Source organism: Mus caroli, chromosome 2, assembly GCF_900094665.2.
Source record: "Mus caroli chromosome 2, CAROLI_EIJ_v1.1, whole genome shotgun sequence".
Taxonomy (NCBI): Eukaryota; Metazoa; Chordata; class Mammalia; order Rodentia; family Muridae; genus Mus; species Mus caroli.
This window is the reverse complement of record NC_034571.1, coordinates 47,510,107-47,528,813: the sequence shown is the minus strand read 5'-3', so window position 1 is coordinate 47,528,813 and position 18,707 is coordinate 47,510,107. Positions and strand designations below refer to the sequence as shown.

At 41.9% G+C, this 18,707-nt stretch overlaps 1 protein-coding gene across 2 annotated transcripts in view; it reads left to right on the top strand.

Annotated features, from left to right (window-relative positions):
- The window catches only part of Neb (nebulin), a 200,705-nt gene that overhangs the window by 120,361 nt on the left and 61,637 nt on the right, over positions 1–18,707 (top strand). For both annotated transcript variants that reach the window (XM_021181047.2, XM_021181053.2), the window contains exons 78-96: positions 4,213–4,416; positions 4,774–4,878; positions 8,122–8,226; positions 8,333–8,644; positions 9,500–9,604; positions 10,152–10,250; positions 10,430–10,531; positions 10,647–10,754; positions 11,432–11,743; positions 12,981–13,085; positions 13,197–13,301; positions 13,619–13,723; positions 14,398–14,505; positions 14,609–14,722; positions 15,124–15,321; positions 15,663–15,767; positions 16,456–16,560; positions 16,658–16,762; positions 17,053–17,160. In XM_021181047.2, the coding sequence (XP_021036706.1) occupies positions 4,213–4,416; positions 4,774–4,878; positions 8,122–8,226; positions 8,333–8,644; positions 9,500–9,604; positions 10,152–10,250; positions 10,430–10,531; positions 10,647–10,754; positions 11,432–11,743; positions 12,981–13,085; positions 13,197–13,301; positions 13,619–13,723; positions 14,398–14,505; positions 14,609–14,722; positions 15,124–15,321; positions 15,663–15,767; positions 16,456–16,560; positions 16,658–16,762; positions 17,053–17,160 (2,610 nt within the window). The remainder of the gene's footprint in view (positions 1–4,212; positions 4,417–4,773; positions 4,879–8,121; positions 8,227–8,332; positions 8,645–9,499; positions 9,605–10,151; positions 10,251–10,429; positions 10,532–10,646; positions 10,755–11,431; positions 11,744–12,980; positions 13,086–13,196; positions 13,302–13,618; positions 13,724–14,397; positions 14,506–14,608; positions 14,723–15,123; positions 15,322–15,662; positions 15,768–16,455; positions 16,561–16,657; positions 16,763–17,052; positions 17,161–18,707) is intronic.

Sequence of the window (18,707 nt, the reverse complement as noted above, 5' to 3'; positions counted from 1 at the left end):
TCCAACAGTAACAGCCAGCAGTAACTATTTGGTATTTGTAAATAAAAAAATACTATATGTGTTTGTGTGTGTGTATCTCCAACAGTAACAGCCAGCAGTAACTATTTGGTATTTGTAAATAAAAACATACTGTGTGTGTGTGTGTGTGTGTGTGTGTGTGTGTGTGTGTCTCCAACAGTAACAGCCAGCAGTAACTTTTAATTTTCCACACAACTCCCGTGGTTAGTGACTTTCTAATCTGCCTTTCTGTTACCCTCCACACTTACCAGCCATTGTATCGTGACGCCTGGGACAAAGAGAAGGCTAACGTGAACGTGCCTGCTGACACACCTGTGATGTTGCAGTCCAAACTGAATGCCATCCAGATTAGCAATGTAAGACTGACTCTGTAGGCTTTGGTTCACAGAACTCCGTCTACCAAACCTTTCCTTCCCGTGTATCCAACAAAAGTTAGGCAAAGAGCACGGCCCTTTTATTTCCAGTTTTTAAGACACTAGAAGTTAGTATGTCTCTCTCTACTTTTTATAGTGTAGACACATATCCTTGTTGGAAAGGCCTTGTTAAAAAAACGCAATGGTTTCTCACAACTAAAACAAAATATAGCCGAAAGGTATTTGTAGTGGCTTCCCTTTCAGTGAACTATCATTTTTTCCCCCTTTAGATGCCAACAAATGTAAAGTTTTATAATTTTTATTTTATTGTATTTTATTTACTGTCTCTGAAATTTCTGTCACAAAAAAATTATTGGCGATTTCTTTAGTACGAATCATTGAAAATGCATGTGAGATCAAATTCAGTGTGAAGCTTGTCTGTCCTATAAACCTTAAGGAGATTTATGAACAGTAGGACTGTTAGCAGCAGTTCATTTTCTACCACCTGTAATGTAGGGTTTTATTGTCAGTATAAAATGCCGCTTCCTGCTAATAGCTATTCTTGCTCAGTTATGCTGACTCAACAGCTCCCTCTTCAGAGTGACTGTCGCATTGCAATCCCCATTTGCAGAAACACTATCAGAAGGCTTGGGAAGATGTCAAGATGACAGGTTATGACATCCGTGCAGATGCCATTGGGATCCAGCACGCCAAGGCTTCTCGGGATATTGCCAGTGACGTAAGAGCACTTTCTTGTCCAGGTTCAACACACTGACTTGTAGACACATAGGGAGTTTGACTTAATTTCTCAGAGATTACATTAGAATGACAATATTTTTTTCTTAGCATATTATTTTAAAATTCCAAATTCCAGAACAACTTGTTCAGTGCTTTGAAGGACACACATTTGTTGGGTTAATGAATATAGAAAATTTTATTACCCTGAAGTGTGACACATTTACTATTTGTGAATAATTTGAGGCAGTACAGGGAAAGTTTTTTTTGGGGGGGGGTATTTTTAATAATGAAATTTATTTTACCAGAATAGACAAGCTGATTATCCTCTATGTTATATATTTAAAAGTCATTTTAGACATTTTTAAAAATAAGTTTACAATTTGAAAATAACTTTAAACAATTAATTTCATTTGAAGTGACAGGGCTGTGGTTGTTTATGACAAAATATTGGAAGGTAGCTAACAGTGACTGGACCCTGGGGGATGCTGGTGGAAGGTAGCTAACAGTGACTGGACCCTGGGGGATGCTGGTGGGGCGTGAGAGGAGACATGTCCAGGAGACAGCTCTTATCTTCCAGGTGCCCACAGTGTTTCCAGACATGTGCTCTTAGGAAGCAAATTGATATAACAAACAATGAAAAAATAAATTACAGTGTAAACTTAGGGGGAAAAAATAGTGTCTAAAATAAAGGTGACCCAAGGGAGGCAGGATTGTTGTCAGTGGGAAATTACTGTGTGTAGGAAAGTGAGTGTGGGAAACGTGATCTTCCTTCTTGTGCCCACATTTCTCAGTACCTGTACAAGACTGCTTATGAGAAGCAGAAAGGCCATTACATTGGCTGTCCCAGTGCCAAGGAAGACCCGAAACTGGTTTGGGCAGCAAACGTGTTGAAGATGCAAAACGACAGGCTGTACAAAAAAGCCTACAATGATCACAAGGCCAAGATCTCCATCCCAGTGGACATGGTGTCCATCAACGCTGCCAAGGAGGGCCAGGCACTGGCAAGCAACGTGGACTATCGGCAGTACCTGCACCAGTGGTCTTGCTTTCCTGACCAGAATGATGTGATCCAAGCCAGGAAGGCCTACGACCTACAGAGTGATGTAAGTGTCCCCCAGGAAGAAAGCCTTCCGTGGCTTGGCGTGCTGACACCCGCCAATGCTCTAGGAAGCCTAACACTCCCCATGTAAGCACACCCCTTTACTATTTTGCCCGAGTTACTGATTGACTGTGCTGTGGCAAGATTTGTTCGGAAGGTTCTAATATTCACTGCTAAGGGGCTACTAGAATGTTTAGGAGATTTGCTGAGGTGTTTAACATTTATGGTTTGTTCAATGGAAGACTAGCCATAGCCCTTCAGCTGTATACTGAAGAACAATAGAGATGCCTTCCTTGTGATTAATTTCAAAGACTGGGGCGTGCTCTGAACTCACCTGTTCCCTTGAACTAGATGTTCTTGACATCAGTGTTTACCTTAGCCAAAACATTTTTAGATTTACTCATATGCCAGTTCAATTTTTCTAAAATGATAGCTCCTACAAGGTTATATGTTTCTTTTTTAAATTAATTACTTGTTCATTTTATGTCTATGGGTGTTTTATCTGCATATATATCTGTACACCATGTGTGTGCCTGGTGTCCACAGAGGTACTGGGACTAGAGTTAGACAGTTTTTAGCTGCTGTGGGGGTGCTGGAATTGAACTTGGGTCCTCTGGAAGAACACTAAGTGCTCTTAACCACTGCCCCATCTTTCCAGCCCAAGGTTATGTATTTCTTGTGTAGAATGGATGTCTTCTTTTAATTTTCTGAATTGGGCTTCCTTATACTTCAAAAGACGCTTATTAAATATTGAATGAAGTGTTAAAGGTAGTATGGCTTTAAATGACTTTGAATGGCCAGGGGCAGATGTAGGCAGGTTTTAGCATAAACTGCATCAGTATATTGAGGCAGGTATTTAAATCACATTCTTTAAAAATGGGACAGAGAACCATGAACTTAGGAGCCATCTTATGTAAATGCTGCAGCGCATGACGCCATCCTTTGGAGATTTTTCTAATATTTTCAGTCTCGTACTCCCACTTGACATTTGTGTCCCATAGCTAGTTATTAAAATACCATTTCTAACCAGTGGCTTTTTATATTAATTGCTGGTGTTTTAACAGTAGAGCAGTTTAATCTGCTTTACTTTTATATGTGGCGTGATAATCAAGAATATGCCAGATCCCGGTTGAAAAAGAGAGACTATCTTAGATAAAGAAAAGTCAAGTTAGGCCAAAATTGTGCAGTTGGTTTTGAATTCTTAATTATCCTTCTAAAAATACTTATTAAACATGCCAGAACCAGGCATTGTATTAGCACAAAAGATGTGATAGCAAGTAGAGAAGGAAGAGCCGGATGTGGCTCTTGGGGTGAGGGAGTTCACAGTGATGCAGAAATGCATGCTAACAAGAGTGTCCTGAAAGTGGAATGGCTCAGAATGAATGATCTGAGACACTATGGAAAGAGAAGTGGGACATTCCTAGGGCGGAGTGTTGATTTTGCAGACTTATGATGGTGGCAGGGGTCACAGAGACACTCGGAGATGGCCCGTGTGATCAGTACAGAGGGGATGGGTGAAGGAGGTCCGAAGAGTAGGTGGTGACAAGCACCAGATCAAAGTCCATGAGAAAGTCTTTGATCCAGAAACCAGTGGGAGCCATAGGAGGGGGATTTAGTGGTGCCAGATTTGAGCTGAGGACTTTGAAAAAGTCATTCTGGTTATGCAGAGAGCCATTATTACAGCTTTGAAAGTCCGCATTGGCTAGTGTGATGATCGCCTAACTTTTAGTCAGAAAGCATCCATGCATACACCCAACCAATGGGCTACTTCTGCACATACGCCTTGGCGCCTCGTTCTAGAACCCTGGCACAGGGAACATCGAAACAAAACACTGCTGTGTATGGGTGTGGGTGTGGGATATGTCTGGCAAGTGTTGTTTGTTTGTTTGTTAATTATTGCTTGTGAAGTATAAAATGCTATATAAGAAAAATGGCTTCCTTATTTTATTGTTACAATCAGAAAGAGATAACACTGCTTCTACATAACTGTGGCTTCTCCCGCAGGCCATCTACAAGGCTGACCTGGAGTGGCTGCGTGGCATTGGCTGGATGCCAGAAGGGTCTCCTGAAGTCCTGAGAGTCAAAAATGCCCAGGAGATCCTCTGCGACAGTGTCTACCGGACCCCCGTGGTGAAGCTCAAGTACACAAGTATTGTGGACACACCCGAAGTTGTCCTTGCTAAGTCAAATGCTGAAAATATTAGCATTGTGAGTTACTAGTGTTTTTCTATGTATTGATATTGAATTCAAGCTATAAATCATAATGAATAATTATCTTAACCATGTGTCTTTAAGAAAAATATCAATAAGTATAAGCAGCTTTGATAGCATAGTTTTGGTTTTTGAATATTTTCAAGACCAAAAATATTAATAAAGACTACTAATAATTTCTTACAAACTTTGAGTAACTTATGTGCAAAAAAATTTAAAATAACCTTCACCTTAATATGAAATGATAACCCTGGATTAGACACCCCCCCCCAAAATAGTGACAAGTTGTTCACTGAAACTAGTAAGATTATAAACCATCAACTGATTTCTGTTATTTTTTGGTTCCTTCCACAGCCAAAATACAGAGAAGTTTGGGACAAAGATAAAACTTCCATCCACATAATGCCAGACACGCCTGAAATTAATCTCGCTCGAGCAAATGCTCTTAATGTGAGCAATGTAAGTATTGCAACAGACTCTGTCTTGCTCAGAAAGTCACCGTGCTGGTGCCTCTGTAGATGACCAGGGTGTATCTGTGTAGCCAAGGGGAAGATGATTCGTCACTACCAGCACTTGGCCAAGATTGAGGAGCAGAGCAGAACTCTGGCCCTAAAGCTCAGTAACCAAGCCAGTTAGTGGTGAGCCAATAGCCACAGGACAAAGGGGAGGCGAAAACTAGAACAAGAGAGAGGAGAGAAAGAAATGCACAGGTTAGAAAAGGGAGATAGTGGCAGACTCTAACTTAAAATATTTGCAAAAAATATATTGGTTAGTTGCAAAATCCAGATTGTGAAAGATTTTGTAGAAAATAGAAATGACCAAAATTGAGTCTGGAAATTTTTAGAAAACACATAGGAACAAAAAGACATTTATTAGTTGCTTTGTCATTTAATGCCAAGATCCTTCTAATCATTTCATAGGATTCCTTCAGAATTATAGGTAATTGACTACTGGGGAACCTAATACAAGAAAGGGAGGCTGTCATGGGCACCAAACTTGTTACAGGTTGATTCTGAAATGAAATGATGAACAATAACAGCAGAGAAAACCATGAGATGTTAATAAGTCACATTCATCAGGGCTCAAATGATGGGATGCAAGCAAGGGTCCAGGAATAACAGGGATCCCATGCCAAAAGCCTAAAAATACAGTAACTCACAAGGAAATAAACACGTGCCCTTACTATATTTTAAATGATGTGACAAAATGCAATATCCATTCTTGTTCTTCAATAAAGCCCTAGTTAAAATGGATAAATTAAGATTAGATGTGACATTCAAAATCTATCTGAAAGCTAAGGCCAGTTCATCCTCTTGAGCCTTTGATGTTAAGCTGGGACTGAAATAGGGCTGTTCCTTCACAGCACCTCTTTGAAACTTAACTAGGTGATTAAGTAAAGCCTCTCATTGGTAACACATGAGGAGGAAGGAGAAATGAAAGCTGGAAAGAAAGAGGCCAAATTATTCTCTGCAGAAGCCGTGCTAAGCCCACAAGAGAACATGGAAAACCCAATAGCTAGGGAGAAAGATTCAGTTATGTGGCTAGCTACACATCTCAAGAGAGGGGTGTGACAGATGCCATCATAACCCAGAAATTTGCAGGTGCGTAGAATAAGTATGCACCCCATTAAAAGGGGGTGCCTAGTGCAGTCTTTCCAATCTGAAGCCTCATATTTATTTTCAAAAATAAATACATTTTTGTGAGGGGTTGAGTCAGCTAAGCAAAGGTTCCTCTCCATGTGTTCAGCTCTGTCAGCTCTGAGTAGTGAGCTACAATGGAGCTGAATGTTCTGGAACTTGAGAGAACAGTGCAGCTGGAGGGTGTCTCGGGGGCTGGAGATCCAGTATCAGTGCCACAGTGTAGGACAGACACTCTTGGGGAATCTCTATGCCACAGCAAAGGGGCTTCTTCTATTCAGTTATGGCCATTTTGGCAGAAGCGTTCTGGAAAGTCACATATGCTTGTTTTTATATGACAAAGTTCTCATGTGAGAATACTAGAACCCTATCATTAATATCATGGTTGCAAACTAACAGAGTGTTCAAAATTGTGCTAAGAGCAAACTTTGGGCAGTAATGACAGGGGTTCACATCACAGGGAATCAAATACCTCATTGCAGTGCATACTGCAATATACATTTTCTTTTCCTGGGACATTACTATCATTATAACTGATAAGATCTGCTATTCACAGCAGTGTCCACCTTTAGACTGGTAGTTCTCAGACTGTGGGCTGGCTGTGATCCCTTTGGGGTTATATATTGGATATCCTGCATATGAGATATTTACATTACAATTCCTAACAGTAGCATAATTACAGTTATGAAGGAGCAATAAAATAATTTTATGATTGAGGATCACCACAACATGAGGACCTGTATTAAAAGGTAGAAACATTAGGAAGGTTGAGAATTGCCAATTTAGAAAGGATGTCTTCTGTAAAGTAAAAATTATTGCATGCAGTTTTATGGATAGCAAAGCAAATTCAGCTTAACAAGACTCAAACTATGTCAGTAATATAGAGTGATTTTTTTTTTTTAGTTAGATAGGGAAATTGAAACTTTTAAAGTTTGGAAATCTGTGCTTTTTCTCAGCATTATTAGGTGAAAAAATTAGATCTTGTGCCTGGGTTTGCTTCAGTTCATTGACAGAAATTTGTTTGATCTCATAAACAAGAAAGAATAAAAATATAACAATAAATATGAAATGCTGAAGACAAAAATAAAGTTAAGGTGACATGATGACTTATTTACATGAAGTATGATGGAGAATAATATATTTAATTACGGAAGACACCTTTTCCTCTTTACAGAGAAGGCAAATCAGTTTTTAAACTACACCCACCCAAAATTCACTCAAACAAAAAATGTAAATGAAAATTCATACAGCACTTAACCATACTTACAAGTATAAAATTCACCTAAAGACTCAGATATGCCAAATTAAGGACACAATTGATAGTTATGACACTGTCGTGTTTTCTTTTTTCACTGTGGAAGTCCCCATGCTGATTAGTATGATTTTTAAATTATATGTTTAAATTACTGTCATTTCTGAGTCTTTCTATCATGGTCAATGTAGAATGTAGCCATTGAAATGTGTGTGATACACGTATGTCTCTGGCACTTACTGGCCAAACGCCATCACTTCTGATACATCACGTTCCTTAGCAATGCAAAGAAACAGGTAATGGAGACACTGCACCGTCCTTTGCTATCGTCTCTCATGGTAGTTCTAGTCATCTGACTTTTAGAGTAGAAAATAAAAACCTTGAAGGGAGTGATAAGTTATTACTTTATTTTCAATTGTTTGTAACAGTAAAAATATAGCATATACTTATCAGATCAGATTATTATCCTTGAACAATGCACATGATCAGTCATAGAAGAATGAAAAGGCTATATTGGAAAGAAGAAAACCTCAAAAATGGAAAACATCTGTAATTGTAAAAAACAACAAAGTTGAGCTGAAGACACAGACAATAGTCTGTAGCATCTAACTTATCCCACCGCTATCTATACACTGACACTAGAAAGGAAAATGAGCCAGGCTTTGGATGGCCACACGTCAGCTGTGATTAACGGAAACAAGAAAGAAGCCTAGTTGGGTCTGGGTCTCTGACTGTGGATACAATTTCATGTTCAAGAACAATGATGTAAATTAAAAAAATAACTTCGCCTGTTCTACATTTTCTCCTCTTCAGAAACTCTACCGTGAGGGGTGGGATGAAGTCAAGATGAGCTGTGATGTCCGGTTGGATGCTATCCCCATCCAGGCTGCCAAGGCCTCCAGGGAGATTGCCAGTGACGTAAGTGAGCCTTTTATACCTTTGGGTTTCGTTTTTTTTCCAGCAAATTCTCTGTGTGTTTCCGAGGGCGCACTGTGACCCATCTGTTCTGCTTTTTAATCTCCAGTATAAATACAAGCTTGACCACGAGAAGCAGAAGGGACACTACGTGGGCACCCTCACAGCCAGGGATGACAACAAGATCCGGTGGGCCCTCATCGCTGGCAAGATTCAGAATGAAAGGGAGTACAGGCTGCAGTGGGCCAAATGGAAGACCAAGTTCCAGAGCCCCGTGGACATGCTTTCTATCCTGCATTCGAAGAAGTGCCAGACGCTGGTCAGCGACATTGACTATCGCAATTACCTACACGAGTGGACGTGCATGCCTGACCAAAACGATGTGATTCAGGCCAAGAAAGCCTACGAGCTGCAGAGCGATGTGAGTGGCCTGCACTGTATCATTTTCCTATGACTCCCAGAAGGTTCACAGCATTAAGTACCTTTGTCACAAGGACATGGCTTTACCCAGCGAAGAGTCCGACAGTAGTTAGGCCTTGCAGTATGACATCAGAATCAACAGTGCCAGGAAGGAAATGAATAGCAGTGTAAATGAGTGTAGGTCTTGAGGGAAGGTTTAAAATAACTACTGTGAGAAATTTGTAGTGGTTCATGTCTATAATACTAGCACTTGGGAGTCAGAGGCAAGAGGATTGTTGCGCCTTCAAGGTTAGCCTGGTCTAAATAGAGAGATCCAGACTAGTGCAAGGGACACATAGTTCGATCCTGGTGAGGAGGGAAGGGATGAGACTGAATTATTATAGAAAATTATTATCTATAGCATTCATATAACAATCAAGGTATGTGTGCATATATATATGTACATATACACACACATACACTATTGATAGTTCATACACAGGATCTAGATACACTTTTTCAACTGACACAATTGTTCAGAGATCTTGAATTAAGTTGTCAAAATTTCAAATCAGGAAAAAAAAATTTTTGCAAGTCTAAGGCTTCCTATTACTTTTGAAAATTCTGAGCATGCAGCCCCAGACAGGCTCTGTCACTTGGCAACCGTAGCCTAGAGCCGAATTGAGGCTCTCGTATTAAATAGAAGGAATGTCCTCCAGCTATGACAACCTGGCCTGGCAGCTTTTATTGCATGTCCTGCCTGGTTGCTTGAATATATCTTCCGTTGCTTCTATACCCTTAACCTTGTGTTTCCTCCTCAGACCAATAGGCTCCGGGAATTAGACTGACTAAACTGATTCTGGCCTTGTTCTCACAGGCTGTCTACAAGGCTGACTTGGAATGGTTACGTGGAATTGGGTGGATGCCAAATGATTCTGTCTCTGTCAATCATGCCAAACATGCTGCAGATATCTTCAGTGAGGTAACTCCGAAACTTTGCCCAGACATTCTGCACATTTCCTTAGAAAACAACAAACTCAAAATACAATCACCTTGGGTCAGCATTTTAACTATTTTTCATTGCTGTAATTTAGGCCAGACATTTTTCAAAATGCACCATACCTATTATACTTTGGTACTATATCCCTAACAGCATCAAACATAATCACTGATGCATGAAATAGCACAAATGGAAATTTTCTCTTGTCAACAATAGCAATTTTCTGGGAGAAGTTTGTCCATTGGAAAAAATCAAATATTATGACTCAAGTAATGATGAGACCTTGGGAGGAGTGAGAATCCTTCTACTTGAAAAATCTGTGAGGCCCTGGATTCAAACCCCAATATTGAAAAAAATCTGTAGGAAGTATAATAAGGCAATCTGGTTGTTTGAGAAATATAAACTAAATTGCTAAGAAAATGCCATTCACTGATGGTACTTTATGCCTCTAAAAGAAATCCTTAATTTAGCATCTCTCAGCTCACACATCCAGTGACTATGGCTGACAAGTTTCTCTTTTTCCTCATAGAAAAAATATCGCACAAAAATAGAAACTCTCAACTTCACTCCTGTGGATGACAGAGTGGATTATGTGACAGCGAAACAGAGCAGTGAGATCCGAGATGATGTAAGTAGATAGCTGCTGTAAGTCGTACAGCAATGCCAAAACTCTCCTCTTCCTGCAATGACTGCGCTAATAATCTCATCGCCGAAATTATCTGTGCTAGTAATATAGAGAGATTTCTTAGAGACAACAGAGAGATTTCTTAACATTAAGTAATTTTCCCCCATGCCTCTCATTTTTAGATTAAATATCGCAAAGATTGGAATGCCATCAAGTCAAAGTATACCCTTACAGAAACCCCACTGCTGCACACTGCCCAGGAGGCTGCCCGGATCCTGGACCAGGTAAGGACTTTTGCAGATGCCTCGTGCTTGGAGATGGGTCTGTAGATTTACATACATGACCATGTCTTCCCCCTGACCCTGCACTTGACCCCTAATGTGGCTCTTGGTCTTTTAGTACCTCTACAAGGAAGGCTGGGAGAAACAGAAAGCCACAGGCTACATTCTGCCACCTGATGCTGTGCCATTCGTTCATGCCCATCATTCCAGCGATGTTCAGAGTGAGGTAATATATTCCAATATGACTGCACCCTGCAGAAGCCGGACCTTGCTGGAAAGGGATACACATTGTAAAATACAAATGACCGCTTGAGGATGCTCCATCTCAGCTTGGTAGATGAGTCTGTGCTGACTGAGGCCTGAAATAGTCCCTCCCTTTTGGCTCTTTTCACTTGAGTTTGGGGCTTGTTTTTGTTGTTTGGTTGGTTTGGGTTTTGCTTTTTTCTTGTATTACCTGGCTGCTATAAAATCTGCAGACTCCCCCCAAAAAAGAAATAGCCATAATTAGAGAACAATGATATGGGGTAGGGGGTTCTATTTTAAATGCTTTTTCAGCCAGGTGTTTACCACACAAACCCATAATCGCAGAGCTTAGAAGGTGGAGGCATGAGGATCGGGAGTTCAAAGCCACCTTCAACTATGTATGAAGGCCAGCCTCCTCTCAGTGAGCTGAGAAACTGTCCAAAGCATCAGTAGTGGCAAGTGTGAACTGGCTATTTCTTCATGTCTATTTATTTCAGTGGGATTTATTTATCTCTGTGTTTTTTTTTTTTAATATCAGAATAGATGTGTCCAACCGAAAGCTAAGGGCTAAAGCTCCTGCTGTTTCCCCTTCTTCACCAACCCCGCTTTGTGCTATGTGCTTATCAAAGCTTCTGGGTTCTGTATTCTACCTCTCTGCAGCTGAAATACAAAGCTGAACACGTTAAGCAGCGAGGTCACTACGTTGGCGTTCCTACAATGAGAGACGATCCCAAGCTGGTTTGGTTTGAGCACGCAGGCCAGATTCAGAATGACAGACTCTACAAGGAGAGCTACCATAAGTCAAAGGCCAAAATCAATATCCCGGCTGACATGGTGTCAGTTGTGGCCGCCAAGGAAGGGCAGAACCTTGTCAGTGACATCGATTACCGTCAATACCTACACCAGTGGACGTGCCACCCTGACCAAAATGATGTTATTCAGGCAAAAATTGCCTACGACCTTCAGAGTGACGTAAGTAACTGTCGTTTCTTGTTATCTAGACTGTACCATACACTCTGAGAATAATAAGCAGCATTCCCTAAAAAGGAATGTCAGTCTGGACCATACCATAAGCATTTAGCTTCATCCCTAGAAAGGGAAGATGCTGGAGACTGAGCTGAGGTTTTAGCACTCGTGATCCTGGATAAAGACTGAAAAGCCTCCTTCCTATTTCACTGAACATCTTACTCTTTAAGACACTTAAGGAACTGCTTACAAGAAATCCAGTGACAGACAGAGAGAGAGAGAGAGAGAGAGAGAGAGAGAGAGAGAGAGAGAGAGAGAAACAAAGTACTATAAGCTGCATGCACCCAGCATCCCTCAAGAAGAGCCTTAGTTAAACTTAGAATGTAGTACATAAACTGTACTGGGCATGGTGGCGTTCGCCTTTAATCCCAGCACTCGGAAGGCAGAGGCAGGCGGATTTCTGAGTTCNAGGCCAGCCTGGTCTACAAAGTGAGTTCCAGGACAGCCAGGGCTATACAGAGAAACCCTGTCTCGAAAAACCAAAAAAAAAAAAAGAGAGAGAGAGAGAGAGAGAGAGATAGTGTAGTACATAATGACACAGGCCACCTCACAGGGAAGCCTGAACGCACATCACAGCCCTACGTCAGATGCAGAAGACTCATCGTAGGTCTTCTCATCACTACTTGATAGGAAAGGAGACTGCTTCATTGATTGCTACAAAATGACTTTATTCCAACCATCCACTCTTCATTTTGTCTGGAAAGGGCCAGCGAGCCCAGGAGCTAGAGCAGGAGAGAAGGTGGTGATGGGAGCAGGCAGGCTTGTCCAGATTAGAGGAGATGCTGTCCCATTCCCTAAACCTTCCTGACCATTTACATGTACACGCTCCCTCCTTCTGTCCAGGTAGCTAGCTAACTGTAGCAGAGGTGAGGTACCCTGTCTACCTAAAACTGCAGCCTCTTTGGTAAACCTTTCCTATGTCAACAGCTCCTTAATGCCAATAGCACTTCATTGAGCTAACTCTTACAGCACATCACCTTATACTGACTCCTTAAGGCACTGAATTCAGGGCCTTGTGTAGTCACAGGCTCAAGAAATAAAACCAGGCAAAGCTGTGACTGAATGAAGGGGACAGTAGCCGCTAAAGAGAAATCCATCTTAATTTTCTGAAAAGATTGCCTGGACTGCTACGCAGTTGTCCTGTATCATTTACAGCTCCTCCCATCTCTCCTCTGCCCCTCAGAATGTCTACAAAGCTGACCTGGAATGGCTCCGAGGTATTGGCTGGATCCCTCTGGATTCTGTGGACCATGTGAGGGTTACAAAGAACCAGGAAATGGTGAATCAGGTATGCAGAGCCTTTTGGATTTCTAACCAAAGGCTTACTTTCCTTACCTGCCACAGAGGGATGGATGCCCCATGGGGACAGAGCTATCTTACCTGTCTCTATTCATTTCAGATAAAGTACAAGAAAGATGCTCTTGCCAACTATCCCAACTTTACAAGTGTGGAGGACCCTCCAGAGATTGTTCTAGCCAAGATTAACTCAGTCAATCAAAGTGATGTGAGTTCATACTGCATATGTTGAAGTGCTTCGGCTGAGGAGCTAAGTGAATGATCAGTTCCTTTAACTCTAGATAGCTGATAATTAGAAAGGGACAGAGGGGCAAGTCGTAAGATAAGCTTTGGCACTGGTATATACCACTGGGTATATACCAGTGGGTACTTTTAGATATCTGTATTCTTGACCAGAATATTCTAAAATGAACAGAAGTTCAACCACCTGGTTAGTTTTTACATATGTGTAGATTGTTTTCAGTATGTCTTAAAATTTAAATATATGTTTAGACTAACCAAAGATTTTTTCCCCCTTCTTCCTAGGTGAAATATAAAGAAACATTTAATAAAGCCAAGGGCAAGTACATATTTTCTCCAGACACACCATACATCTCCCACTCCAAAGACATGGGGAAACTCTATAGTACTGTGAGTCCTATTTTATATTATAACTTGTTTCCTAATGAAGCTCTTGTCTGTATTCATATTCTTGACTGACTTTATAAACTGATGAATTTGGAAGGTGATCAGTTTCTTATACTGACACAAATAAACAGGTAATAGTACCTATAATAAGTGCTGTCAGGGCTCTGGAGACAGCACAAAGGATGCAACAGGTACCAAAAGAAGGGTGGAGATTACATCCTTCAATAGTCACACACACACACAATTCCAACCAACAAATGGAAGGTGTTTACTTCCTAATTCCTATTTAACTCAGCTAATTCAAAGGAGTAGGAGAGAGAGAGAGAGAGAGAGAGAGAGAGAGAGAGAGAGAGAGAGGGGGGGGGGGGGGGAGGGAGGGAGGGAGGGAGGATATGTGTGTCAATACATAACCGTGTTTGGTAAATCCTTTCTTGTATAAGAATTTCTCATCATTTTTTTCAAAGAGTAGAAACACATCAACTCTGATATAAGATGTTTCAGTTTGTAGATTTAATCAAATAATGACCCTGCTCCAGGTTAGGCACTCTAATAACTACAAATAAAGTTTTCATCCTTGCCTTGAACATACACCTTCCAGCCCCAACCTTAGTGATTGCTTTAGTCCTATCTGAATATAGTTGAATGCAATGTTATTAACACATGTTTCTTTGTTCCAGATACTATACAAGGGAGCCTGGGAGGGCACCAAGGCCTACGGCTACACCCTGGATGAGCGCTATATTCCAATTGTTGGAGCCAAGCATGCTGACCTGGTGAACAGTGAGGTCCGTTTGATGCTTTCCCTCTCTTAGGATCAGAGTCTTTATTGAGAAACAAGAAACTGGATAGAAAACTCCAGAAATTCTCAATGTTGAATCCATTTTTCAGCTTAAATACAAGGAAACCTATGAGAAGCAGAAAGGTCACTACCTGGCTGGAAAAGAAATAAGTGAGTTTCCTGGTGTGGTCCACTGCCTGGATTTCCAGCAGATGCGGAGTGCGGTAAGCAAGGCTTGCTTCCCAGTAGATGTGTACAAGTTCCGTGTGCTCTTGTGTCTACCCATCTATAGCCTCCCCTGTGACTCAGGATTACCTGGGGAGAGAGTGGTATGGGGCAGATCATCTTTCAGGTTTCTTTACCCTCACCTTTGGACCCTTAAAATCTATGGACATTGTCCTGCTCCCCACCCCCACCCTTTTTTGACCAAGCACACACTAAGAGCTTTGAATTGGCAGAAGTAGAAAACAACTCCCCTGTGGACATAGCATGATAGAGGGATAGGAAGAATATTTTATAATTGTTAGTATTATCGTAAACATTATTCTATTTATACTGCTCTACATGAGAGACTAAAGAGATTGGTTGGAATGATTCAAGTGTTTGTCTTTAAAAACACCTTTAGTTGAACTACAGAAGAGATTATGAAGACACCAAAGCAAATGTGCATATTCCCAATGACATGATGAACCACGTGCTGGCGAAGAGGTGCCAGTATATCCTCAGTGACCTGGAGTACCGACACTACTTTCATCAGTGGACGTCACTTCCCGAGGAGCCCAATGTTATCCGCGCCCGAAATGCCCAGGAGATCTTAAGTGATGTATGATGTCCTTTCTGTAGTTTGACTTGGCCTATAGACTTCTGTTCCCCGTTAACCTTGTGTGGCACAACGTCTCCTGTTCACAGACCCAAAGACTTTCACCACTGAGCAGCATGAGTAACCATGCCTCATGTCAGAATCCCCTTTGAGCCATAGGGCACTTGTGTTGAATATTTAATCTGTTCAGCACTATACTCAGACACTGTCCCCCTCTGAGACATCATTCATCCAAGAAGAAGTTCTCAGCTATTTCAGGCCAGGGAGCAGTAAGAAACCACCAAGAGGTGACCAACTGTAAACTCTAAATGCCTGCCACCTTTCATGTTTCTTCTTTGTTGCAGAATGTATATAAAGATGACTTGAATTGGCTGAAGGGCATTGGCTGCTATGTTTGGGACACACCCCAGATTCTCCATGCCAAGAAATCATATGACCTCCAGAGTCAGGTGAACCAATCTCCCTTTAAGGACCAACTATCCAGATGTCATTGTGGTCCATGGTAGTAGCATCTGTAGGCGGCTACCACTAAGCTCTGATTGAGAGACTGCTAGAAAGGTGTATGGTCTAAGGTAAACAAATTGGGTCCCAATCAAAACTCTTGTAGTGACCTGTTCTGGTATGAGTCTGTCCTGTGGCTGAAGGTGATACACATTTATAACAGGAAGTTATAGAAGAGGGGGTTGGCGGATGGTGAACTACTCATAGGCATCGTCATGTTGGCTTGGTTAATATGCAGAATTTAGGAAGTAAAATGTATTTTGACAACAGGGATATACGTTTGGAGGGGAAAAGACATCATTATCTGGGGCACGTCCCAGCATGTGGCTGAACTGCGATTGAGCAGATCTGATGGACAATTGGTAGAGCAGGCTGCTGCTGGGGGGACTGGGAGGTGGCTTGGAGCAAGTAACAAAATGAAGAAAGGCACCTCACACAGGTCCAGACCTCTCTCTTGGCAGAGGAAAGCTGCCGCTTGTTTTGGCTGCCACACAGAGTCCTCAAACTGCAGAAGGATGGCAGCCTGCTTCTTAAGTTAAAGCAGAAACCCAGATATAAAGAAAAGGGTGACTTGGTTGCTATAAAGAGCTAGCACTGCTTTTTACCACGTTGGGTGACTTTGTCTTTTCTTCACAGCTACAATACACAGCAGCAAGTAAAGAAAATCTGCAGAACTATAACCTGGTCACAGATACGCCAGTTTACGTGACGGCTCTTCAGAGTGGCATTAATGCCAGTGAGGTATGGTGTCCTTGTCCTGTCTGGCAGGGCAAGTCCTTTTTTGTCTTAGACATATCCCACCAGCAAGGGTACAGAAGTCGTTCTCTTTGGTCTGCAGGTGAAATATAAAGAAAATTACCATCAGATTAAGGACAAGTATACCACAGTGCTAGAGACAGCAGACTACGACAGAACCAAGAACCTCAAGAGTCTGTACAGCAGTGTGAGTTGTCTTTTCCTCATTCTTAGGAGCTGTCTTCCCCCCATCCCGCCCCGCTCGAGGAGGGAGTAAACAAAAGGGATAAGACTCTTCCCTAAAGTTTTGTCAAGTTTCCCCTGGATTATCAAATTCCAAATTTACCTACAAATTCTCACTAGACAATTAAACCTCACTTGAAGAAATATCCTGGGGTTGGCGAAGCCCATCTGAGGACAGAGACAGAGGAAAACTCGATGATGTGGAAGCTAGCCAGAATTCAATTCCTGTACTCACAAGATTTTTAACCCTTCTAGAACATATACAAAGAAGCCTGGGATAAGGTGAAAGCCACCAGCTATAACCTGCCTACCAGCACCTTGTCCCTGACACATGCCAAGAACCAGAAGCACCTGGCCAGCCATGTAAGTCAAGTATAAACATCATAGCCTCCCCTCACCCTCTGCTCCCCTTACCAAGAATTCCCCAAGCTCTTCAGATGTTACCCAGAAGCACCCCATTATTCTCTGGCATGTATGGCAAAACTTTCCAATTGCTGGGCACCAGAGTCTGCTCACTGCCTCCTCTCAGGGCCCTGCAGTCCCTGGAGAGTCACACCTATCAGCCAGGAGGACACAGGTGTGATCTTTCAGGCTACCTATGGGCAGACAACATGGATAGATAGCTTCTGCTTCAGCCAGCAGTGAAGAGAGAAAGCAGACACCAAATGCTATACAGAATAGGGAGTTTCCATCCAGGCCTGGAGGCTCAGAAGTACAAGTCCAGCACTGGGGAGACTGAAGCAAGAAGATTGTCGTGAGTTCAAGGCCAACATAGCCTACAACATAGTCTAGCCTGCACTACAGAGTAAGACCCTCTCTCAAGAAACAAAACCAAGAATAGGATATTTTGATAGAACTAGGTGAGAACTGGGACAAAGCTAAGGTGATGTGTTTGGTGACTTGTTATCACACCATTACCAAGTCAATAAACAGATGTGGTGCAGGAGTATGCCCCTCATTTGGATTTTTGAATAAACTTTGCAGAGTTCGGTGGAGGCTTTTCTTCTTCTGTTGCAAATTCTTGGCAACCTGTTGTTAGAGCAAGGACTGAGGGTCAGAGAAAAATTAAGGATCCTAACACTAGTTAGAAATAATTTTAAGGAGGAAAAAAAAAGAGATCCTTTGAATGCTAATTTGATCAGTGCAAAGAGACTGGCATGTTCTGTTCTGGGAGATTCTGGGGAGAATTCCGTCTAGCCTCTAGTTAACGGAGCAGCGTCCCACTCCCTCTGGGTCCTGAGAGGCTTGTGTTACCCCTGCACACTGGGAGGATGGCTCTTACCCTTTGCCTTATTCCTAGCTTGTGGACTTGCCAAGTATCAGTTGACAGGTGGAGCAGACTATGAGCTAAAGGTGGGCTGCACTGCCTTATTGAAATACTTGGAGAAAGTGAAATCCAAGAATTGTCACACTCAACCACAAGGCACTGCACCGCTTAAGATCAAGATTCCAAGCATAGTCTGAACTTTTTACTCAGGAGAGTAAGGACGATAAAGCCACATCACTAAGAGATTACTGAACAATCAATCGCTTTACTATCAGCTGTGAGTGTGGCTCAGTAGTAGACTCTCCGCCCAGCATGTTCAAGGCCCTGGTTTTGATCTTCATCATGACAAACATTTTACCCGATTAAGCATGTTCCTAAAAATAATGTGTAGTGGCAGCAATATTTGACATGGGCACTTAAAACAAACAATACAATTTTATGCACTGTCCAGTATAAAAGTACTTTCCAATATTGCCTGCTGGTCTCACAATGACTCTTGCTGGCTCTAGTGTCTTTTCAAGGGTAAGGAAGTGATCACTGGGAAGTGGTCCAACCTGCACCCCCCACCCCACATCAGCTGGATCAGGCACCTTCTATTGTTTCATGGTTTGTTTGTTTCTTTCTTTGTTTAACAGTAAGTCTC